Source organism: Citrus clementina, unplaced genomic scaffold (assembly GCF_000493195.1).
Source record: "Citrus clementina cultivar Clemenules unplaced genomic scaffold, Citrus_clementina_v1.0 scaffold_1, whole genome shotgun sequence".
NCBI lineage: Eukaryota > Viridiplantae > Streptophyta > Magnoliopsida > Sapindales > Rutaceae > Citrus > Citrus x clementina.
Genome location: NW_006263303.1, coordinates 7,283,891 through 7,293,684, shown reverse-complemented (window position 1 = coordinate 7,293,684; position 9,794 = coordinate 7,283,891). Strand labels below are relative to the sequence as shown.

Genomic DNA, 9,794 nt, shown 5'->3' with positions numbered 1-9,794 from the left:
GAATACACAATCTTCACTCCCACTCCAAAAAATAATCACTACTTTAAGAACAATGCCGTAATTGATTCATTGCCATCAACAGTGAAACTCTCGCCTGCAAAAAGCAGTCCAAGTTGTCAAATGATGCGGAAGATTCGGTTTCCCGGTACGATTCTGCTAGTCAAGGCATGGCCATTGGCAAGGAGCATCAAAGAAAGACTAGATTCACTAGAGAGCTAAGCCTGCAACCTTTATCTCTAATAGAAGAATCAAAGAAAGAATGGCTACAATTTCTGTATTTTGATTTGAATTCAATGATTCCACTATGCTTACAATACAAAGTAGTGCAGTATGGGCAGGAAAATTGCTGAGCTAGAACCAGTAAGAAAAATAAATTAGAATGTGAAAAACCAGAGTATTTTAATGTACGGGCAAAGCAAAATACAGTTGTAAACTGGTACAAATTTTAATGATACAAACCTAATTTTTTCAATTAGGGAATACGACTCTTCATACAAGTGTGGCAGCTTCTCCTCCCATTGTTACGTCAAGTCCTCTGTTAGTGTGTGAATCACCTACAAAACTGAGGTCACTCTCGCAAGACCTGCTGATTAGAAGGCGCCTGCACAAACAAGAATTGGGATTTTAGCCAGTTTATTCACCATTCGGCGAAAGCACAAGCAGGGCCAACTCCCAAGGGCCAAGTACTCTGAGCCGGACAATCTACAACATGTTTTCTGTCTCTGCACTAACAAAATAAGTAAATTTACAAGTTGTCTTCTATTTCATCCGGTACATGCAGCTTCTCAATGGCAGCCTGTTCACAAAATTCAGAGATCATAAGTAGTAGCAGACATAAGGTACAAAGAAGAGAAGTATGACTAAACTTGAACTTGGTAAAAATATAGAGAGAAAGAGCAGAGCATGCTTGGCTGCACGGAATTGAAGAAATTCATCATGATGAATTGATATTTAGTGATATTAAGATAGTTGAATTGGCGCAACGGGAAATACATTTTGTTTGGTTTTAATCAAACAAACAAATTTTGATGACTCAAATAAATTTCCCTATCAATGACAATCCATCATGATATCCTCTAACCAGAAAAATACATGGAATATATGTCCAATTCGTAAATAATTTCAAAGATCACAAACATGATGAATAAAGAATAGCCAATCACCTTAATGGTAGCAACATCAGTTGCAGATGGTTTCAAATCCAATGCAAGACCAAAATGAAGCATGGCTTTCTCATGCATATTCCGCCGCTTATAAATCTTACCCATCAATGCATATACACCACTTTCACGAGGAGCATACTCTTTAAGTTCCTCTAGGACTTCTAGGGCCTCGTCAAATTTTTCCAAAGATAGGAGTATATTAGCCTTCTGATACATTGGAAGAGGGTTCTTCTTGTCTGCTAAAATAGCCTTCTCCATCATCTCAATAGCTTCTCCACTTCTCTGTCCACAACAGACAAAACTTTATCAAAACGTTGCATAAGCGAGTGTTGTTTCCTCATGCTAAGACATATCAACAATATGGCAAGTTGCCCAACCTTTAAGGCATGCATAGCTGTACCAAGATAAGACATGATCACAGAAGAATGAGGACTTATTTGGAAAGCCATCCGGAAGTGGTGCTCAGAAAACTCAAACTTCTCTTGGCGGAGGTAAACCATTCCAAGTCCATACCAGGAATTGTAATGTCTTGCATCAACCCGAAGGGCACTTTGGTAGCTCCTGATTCCATTTTCAAAATCCTCTAAAGCTACGTATCTGCAAGAAAAGAATGTCATAGCAAAATTTCAACAAATAGCTTAAAAATATAAAGCTTGATTTGACCATCAAAATAAACGAGTTTATTATAGGAAGGAAAAGGAGTTCTCATACTCATGACCACAAAGGGTGTGCCCATATGCAAATCTTGGATTCAGTTGCACAGCTCGCTGGAAATTTTTCAGAGCCGTTTCATGGTCTTTCTGCAAGCTATAGCAATTTCCCATGGCACACCTGCCATTCAATCAAAACTGAAATGTCAGTATGGCAAAAGGTAATAGTAAAATGGTTAAACAATACTAAGGTTAAGGATATCCATTCAACAAACTTTGTTAAAGCTACCATGATTGAGGAGCTAAGCGATCAGTTGTTATCAATTCCTGGGCAAGGTAACTCAACTTCATATCTTCCTTCAAATGCTGCAACAGAGGGAAAATAACTTACAATAAACCACCGGAGTGCAAAAGGTGAAGAAGAAATGACAAGCTAAGCTAGTAAGAAGCATGTGTCCTTTCACTCAATGCATTAAGTTTGAATGATTGAATAATGCAAGTCAACTAGTTTTTAAGTAGATAAGGAGTAGGGAAAGGCAGAAAGCATATTTTGAAATGCCATTTTAACTTTGAACATATTTACAGAGTAGACAAATAAATCAGAGGTGCCATAAAACAGGGGTATTTTTTTTTTTTCAGAGTGGATTACAGGTAATAAGCAATATAGCAAATATTCAAATATAATAAACAAAAACTTGCTAGAAAAAAGGGAACTCACATATAGAACTGTAGAATATATATCCATTCCTTCTAAACTATAAGGTGATGCCCGGCGAGCAAGAGTGAAAGCACGTTCAGCTTCTAAATAATCTACTACTTCAAAATATGCTTTTCCTACCTGCACTTGAAATGCAAATACTAGATGATCATGATACGAAGAAGTGTTTGGTGTCATATTCTTCAAATTTGCAAGATCTGGCGAGAAAACAAACCAATTTCCTGAATTATGCATCTATTTATCCAATTAAATCACTAACAGAAATTTTTTAAGATATCATTTTTTTTTTCTTTTTTTTCCTACACAGTTTTCATCGCAATGACCTCCAGTAGACAATAATTATGTCTTCCTTTGGAATGATTTACAAATATTTCAATGGTACATCACTTTATTACCAAAATCACAGCCATTTAAATTGAAGGGCAAGAAATAACTGCATATGCAACTGCTCTGCAAATACCTAGATGACAGTCACATAGCAAAAGTTTGAAGGAACATTCATGAAGCTGATAATCTTCATGTAGTTCAATATAAGTCAGCTGTGTATTTACTCTATGCAATGTGACTACAATGAATCTTGTGGCAACCTCATTCAAATGGCATGGGAGAGCCAACAGTTAACAGGATTTACATTTCTTTCTACTAACCAAAAGCTCTGAAGGAACATTCATGAAGCTGATACTCTTCACGTAGTTCAATATAAGTCAGCTGTGGATTTACTCTACGCAATCTGACTACAATGAATTTTGTGGCAACCTCATTCAAATGGCATGGGAGAGCCAACAGCTAACAGGATTTACATTTCTTTCTACATCTAATCTGAATGCATTTGCATTTTCTTTTTTTAATAAATTAAACAGAAATGAATTGCAGCTGAACAAATTAAACCAGCACATATACCTGTGAAAGCACCCAGCCTGTATTATAATGCTTGTGTGGTAGTTTCAGATAGACATCCAACGCATCCTATAATATTGAAAACCAGATGTAGCTTCAGACAATTACATGCATATAAGAATTTAAACTGCCGTTCCTTCAAAAATAGCAATAATAACTACCTTACACCTGTACATGCAGGACATTCTATAGCCTTCCCCAAGAATTCTCAAGAGGCCCAATAAATCTGAAGCGCCAGTCATGATTCTTGACCCATTCATGGCAGTCCCACCAATTGGCACAGTTGTTCCTTCTTGCACAGCAGATCTAGTGTCACTGGTGGGAAATGAGCTAGACACGGTTGATGCAGTATTTGCTCGGGAATCATCAAAAGGCTCATTGCGCATCCCTAAGCACCAATTACAAAAAGTCAAACATTTATTAATTAATGGGCTGCAGCAAGCTTAAAAAAAAAGGAATAAATCCAGTACATATATTAACATCCAGGAAACATAAATATTTTAACTTAAGCTAAGCAAAAGAGCAGAACTATGATTCACAGGCCAAAATGCGCATGAGACACACTAAAATGCTTTAAAGAGTTAGGACCACCCCTCTATTGAGTTGAAGACAACATACTACTCTATCTTTATATTTAAGTTCCCATAAATCTTACATTTAATAATTATTTATAAAAAGAAATGATTGTAGTATAATCAAAGAACACAATGTATCGATTATCAGGGAGTACACCATTTTCGAATTTCAGTAGCACAGCTAATAAGAAAATCTCACGTTGCCCTTTTCTGTGCTAAACTCTTCTGTAATAGGTCAAACAAATGCTTCCCTTGTTTTTATGTACAGAGAACCTTCACCAGAAGAAACACATATTTCAACAAGCAACAACCCAACCCCAATTTTACATATTACATGATTATCGCTAAGAAAAGAGATGCACATTAATATCAGATACGAAAAACAATGAAAACTAAAACAAGAACAGATGTTATTCTTATTAAGCAAAATAAGTTCTCTACAAGTAAAAATAGAAACCAACAGAAGGAAACAAAACCAAATACGAGCATAATGAAAGCAGACTATTTTATTCTACAAATATTCTACATTTCTAAGATACCAAACCAGCTGCAGATATTTTCAGCATTTTTGGGAAGAGAAATAACAACATTAAAAAACTCAGAGATATTAGAAGAAAACTGATATCTAAAAACTAAACAAGCCTTTCTACCAAGAAAAATCCTTAAGTTTTCACAAAGAAATGAAAAAAATGGAAGACTGCTTGCAGTAGTTGCAGTAGCAAGTTTTCTCGCCGAAGAATAGAATGCGGGATGCAACTTTTTAGTAAATGGAGGGAATAATTCTAGTATTGAATTCACTAGCAGTGATTCAAAAGAAATCAAGAAATAATGCTGTTGTGAAAGAGAAAATTTCAAATTACGGTCATTTCAACCCTACAATCATAATGATGCTACAAGTCCATATGTTATTGACACACAAGAAGATGCATCACCTTCATCAATATTTTCATTTGCCCAAGACTGTCCCTTACGAAGTGTTACAGAACGAAGTGCTACTGAACTCAACTTGGAACCACCAAGATATTTAGAAGAGTTAGTAGTCCCATTTCCAGCTACTGTTGTGGTGCTCATATTTGCATTGGCCCCAGCTTCTCCAGCAAGCCTTGTACTTCGTCGTGGGCCAGAATCGGAAAATAGCCTCCCAGAGATCTGAAACAGTTGAAAAAAATTATATTCAAGAGAGAAAGTTTTCTAATCTATACATTCATGAGTACATATAGAAAGATCCCTAGTTCCTAAAGATGCACGTGGATAACCAGTAGGTAAAATGTAAAGAAACGAATCCTTGAGTAACCAATGCACATATCTAGATAGCCATACAGACTAATCATGTGGAACCAAGCAGGAAAATAACACAAGCAATTACATACTAGTTCAACCTAGAAGTAAAACCACACAAACAAGCCAACAAACAGAATGCTGCATAAAACACCCAAAATATAAAATAGAATCCATGGAGCTCTTGTTTTAAACCTGTATCAACTACATTTCCAAAATCAGATAATCCATGAAGTGCTAAATATAAACCTGTATCTACTACAATTGCAGAAGTTGGACAAAGCAAAAACACAAAAAAAAAAACAAAGTGATGTCAGAGGATGAACTGATCCTTCTGTGATTCCTGCAAAGCTGAAATGGCTTCCAATTTTCCATGTTCAACAAACAAATACTGAATTTCAACCATGACGTTTCAATAACCTTTGAAGTTCCAAACCTAGGATGCTTACTTTTAAAATTTTCCATCCAAGATATCTCATGCCTACTAATTAAAACAAGAATTCCAACTTTAACAATGCGTTTCACAAATAGGCATCTGGCTTTTTTATATGGCTATATTTAAAATGGCAGATTTTTTTATCTAGGATAACAAAGAGAGAAAAAAATATGCACGCTTATGAGTAACCATCTAAATAATCAGAGCTGCATAAATAATATATCAACAAAATTTGAGATGAATGCATGGAAAACCTTCCGTAATTTTCCTTCATCTACGAACTTTCTTCGAGGGGCCTGAATAGTAGAGCTAATGGTTGACTTTGGAGAGCTATCAGTACCAAGCATGTTTAGATTGGGGCCATTTGGCTGCAAATTTCTACACAAAGGAGGAGGAGCAACACCTGACAACTGCAAAATATACAGAAGCTCAATCTAATGGTCCATCATTAAAAATGAAAGATTATAGAAACTGAGAAAGCAAATAAGCATTCTAGACATACTCACTGAAACAAAACCTAAGCAAAGTTATTCACAGCATGATTTCAAAGCAAAAATGTAATAGTAAATATTTGAACTTCTTCTGCACAATGAAATTTGCTGTAATACCTGTGTGGTAATTGGTGAGGGCGTATTATAAAATGATGCATTTGAAGGACCGCCATTTAAAGGCTGACTAGCAGCTGCTGCCGACACAGCTGCTCCATGGTAATTTCCAGGAATATCCCTAAGGTTATTGGCTTGCATGTGTTTCAATTGCCTCGGACTGATATCTTCAGTACCAGCACTTTTCGAAGAAACTAAATTGCGATCCTCATTGGGCAAGTACAAGTTTTGGGTTGCCAATCCATTTTGTAAGTACTGCTTTTGAATGCAAAGAGCAGCTGCTTCACTAAAAACAGCAGTTGCTTCTTCAGCAGCACCTAAAGAATCGAATACAAGAAGGACATGACTCAATTATAACCGGACAGATGAAAAGAAAGAAAAAAGCAACAAATAACACTCACAAAAACTACTAAACTTTTCAAGAGAAAAAAAAAAATATTTGATCTAGTTTAAATGCCCGAGTTATCAATCAAGGAAAACTAGTGGTTTACGACAGTGAATTACAAAAGATTATATACATTTACTCTATAACTGAAGTTAAGAAAATTAATTTAGAAACTATTATGGCAAACACTAACAGAAACCATCAATCTATGATAAAACAAAAAATAAATAAATCCCATGCCTTGGAAATGGCAACTTGATGCATACACTCAGCTGTTGACTCATTGCAGACAGAAACTAAAATTGAGAGAGAGGGAGATTAGAGAGACGGATAGAATTGTAAGGGGCCTTCTATCTATAAAACTTATACTTTATCCAACTCCAGAATTGACACATTGATTATCACAATTGCAAATTTGCACATGAAGAATAAGGTCTCAATACATAAAGCCGGTGTACTCGGCTAGAGGCAGGACTGCTTCTATCCTTTTGACTATCAAGTTCATTAAAAAAACAATTAAACAATCCACTTGGAGCAAATTGCAAGCACGCGTTGATTATAATGGCACACATCCAGATAGCATACCCATGAAAATGTGTAAGGAAATTGTGTACTTATTTTAAGTATTTCCACCATAGAGTGAGCAAAATAAATCAAAACAATTGGTGAAAGAATAGTGAGGTGAGACAAAAGATCAATTTGCTGCCCCATTTGTATGAAATTGTGGTTCAGTGGAATTTGACTTCCACTCATCGCCAAATCAAATAAAGTTGACTCATCAAGAGATCTTAAGAATTGAACAAGGTCACAGATTTTATCGACTTATGCCTTTAGAGGCTGTGCAGGAACATGGGACAATGAAATTGCTTTTTGTACAAACCTAACATACACAATTCCTCATATGCAGCCCATAGTAATGGATCTATAGACAAGGCCATCTTATAGTGATGAATGGCATTTTTTCTTCTATCAGTGTACCTGTATTACAAATAAACCAGAGTCAGAGCATGGAAATTAAAATGAGCGAACTTAAAAAGTAATTGCCTTCACACATCTGGAGGGATGCGGGCCATTAATAGTTTCTCACTAGTAAACTAATAGATTCAAAATCTAAGGGAAGTGTAATACTACATTTCCCAAGTAGTTTCCCAATCTTTACTGTCTCATGTCAGGTGGCATTGATCCATTAGATGGTGATGGAGTAATAAGTAATTTTACAAGTTATGAAATTGACCACTCAATAGATAAGTGCCACAATAGCATTTAAGAAAGAAATATCGGGATATTACTTGAGAAGTCTAGTATTACTCCTAAAGGGTAATACATCCTGCAAAAGTAAATGATAAAAGAATCTGGGAAACCAAGAGTAACCTGTAAATAAGACCCATAAGGTAATGGCCAGCCGCACCATTTGGAATCTGCAAAGAAGAAAAAAGTCATTCTCAACCTGAGATCAAATTTTTTTATTTAAAAAATAAAAAGAAAATGAAAAAGAAAAATAAAAAGAGGGGGCAATAATACAGGAACTTTTACAAATTACAGTATGTGAAAAGCAATTATAATGTCATGTCACTCTTTCATTCTCTGGTTTTATGATTATGTACTTTCATTGTGAAGAACAAATTATTCTCTAGTTTATACAAACAGTGAGATGATTAAGTACTTGCAATGAAGCCACATTAACTATGCAGCACACGCATACAACTTAACATCTATTACCTCCACACTTGGCTCATTAACAGGACTTAGGGCAGCTTCAGCTTCACTAAGAAGATCCATCTGATAGCATGCTACTGCAAACAAGTACCGGGATAGAGCCATTTGCGTTCCTTCAAACAATAATGAAAACCAAAAATAAGACAAATCCATAGATGAGAAACAATGCAGTAAACAATCGCCAGAAATGGGCAAAAAAATTATGACAGTAAATCTCAAATTTGACTAAAAGATAAAAAGCATGAAGAACCGTCCAGCACATACCCTTCAAGATATTATATGCAGCATAAGCCTGATTGTTCTGCAAGTAGCAGGTAGCTAACAATTGCAAATTCACCTGCAAACAAAAGAAAGCAGCAATCATCCCCCCCAAAAAAAAAGCAAAACACTCCAAAAAAAAATAAAAATGAAAGTAGTATTCTTCACTAAAATTGAGTCTGTATGAACCAAATCAAGAAAAGTAACAAAATCTCTAAATTGGCAAAAAGCTTGTTCAAATTCATAACTACGAACTCCCGAAATGATCATTTTAAAAATGAACAATAACTACAAGTTTCATTTAAAGCTTACATTATGAATGCAGAATACACTGTGATGAGTTCAAATTCACTGAAATATACATCGGAATCGGCATGAAACTGAAACTTGATAATTCCAATTATAAATTTAAAAACTAAACCTAATCAGTAAAAGCTCCGAAAATCGAAATTTAGCGAAAAAATATATATAATTTCACAAATCAGAGTATCAATGTTATACAATTAATTATAATGTTCAACAAGGGCATGAAACTTAAGAGTAATGTATAGTTTAAGCTCAAAAAAGATTCTTTTTGTTTTTTTCTCCTCATTATCACCGACAAAGCACAATTTAAATTTCAAAAAAAAAAGAGAGAGAGGTGTTTAGGGGAAATTATTAGTACCTCAGAGGGGAACTCAGCGCAGAGACGTTCGCAGAGGAAAATGGCGTTTCGGTACATGAAATAGCGGAGACTGTTCTGTACACAGTCTGTGAGTATCCCTTCCATGGCCTTTTTCTTTCTTTCTTTCCTTTCTTTGATTTTGAGTATTTTGAGAGAGAGAGAGAGAGAGAGGGTTTTCCGGTTTTGGGGGTTCTTTTAGGTTCAATTTTAAAACGAGGAGGCACGTGTTATCTGTTGCTCTTTCAAATGACGCTCACGTGACAGGGATACTGGATATATTTGGATTTGGGGAGACTAATTAGTGCTCCTGTTAGGTAAAGGTGATAAATAATAAATAATTTACTTAAAATTCAGTTCTTTTTGTGAAGCACGATATTTATTGAGCGTAAATTGGAGTGATGTAGGTGACCATTGGAAGGTAACTAATTCAAGGATTTGAGGGGTTTAAC

The 9,794-nt window shown here is 35.5% G+C and overlaps 1 protein-coding gene across 2 annotated transcripts; it reads right to left on the bottom strand.

Moving 5' to 3' along the window:
• Positions 1–216: 216 nt before the first annotated feature.
• Positions 217–9,493, bottom strand: LOC18055427 (cell division cycle protein 27 homolog B). Of its 2 annotated transcripts, XM_024177610.1 has the most exons (18): positions 9,346–9,493; positions 8,688–8,760; positions 8,427–8,536; positions 8,079–8,125; positions 7,588–7,685; positions 6,326–6,639; positions 5,972–6,127; positions 4,936–5,152; positions 3,590–3,816; positions 3,432–3,497; positions 2,532–2,651; positions 2,103–2,179; positions 1,875–1,994; positions 1,541–1,760; positions 1,164–1,445; positions 750–796; positions 460–601; positions 217–351 (listed from the first exon to the last, which is right to left on the bottom strand). In XM_024177610.1, the coding sequence occupies exons 1-17, from the start codon at positions 9,448–9,450 to the stop codon at positions 490–492; spliced, it is 2,391 nt and encodes a 796-aa protein (XP_024033378.1). In that variant the 5' UTR covers positions 9,451–9,493; the 3' UTR covers positions 217–351; positions 460–489. The 2 variants fall into 2 exon arrangements, with proteins under 2 accessions (XP_024033378.1, XP_024033377.1); XM_024177609.1 differs by having other exon boundaries at positions 217–601.
• Between the last annotated feature and the right edge of the window lie 301 nt (positions 9,494–9,794).

What these genes read in the sequence shown, in the direction of transcription:
- LOC18055427 (XM_024177609.1), bottom strand. Translation starts at nt 9,450, where the DNA reads ATGGAAGGGATACTCACAGACTGTGTACAGAACAGTCTCCGCTATTTC. An exon ending in CAGGCTGGGTGCTTTCACAG is followed by an intron (nt 2,652 to 3,431) that starts GTATATGTGCTG and finishes TTTCAAGTGCAG; the next exon opens with GTAGGAAAAGCATATTTTGA. An exon ending in CAGCTATGCATGCCTTAAAG is followed by an intron (nt 1,446 to 1,540) that starts GTTGGGCAACTT and finishes TGTTGTGGACAG; the next exon opens with AGAAGTGGAGAAGCTATTGA.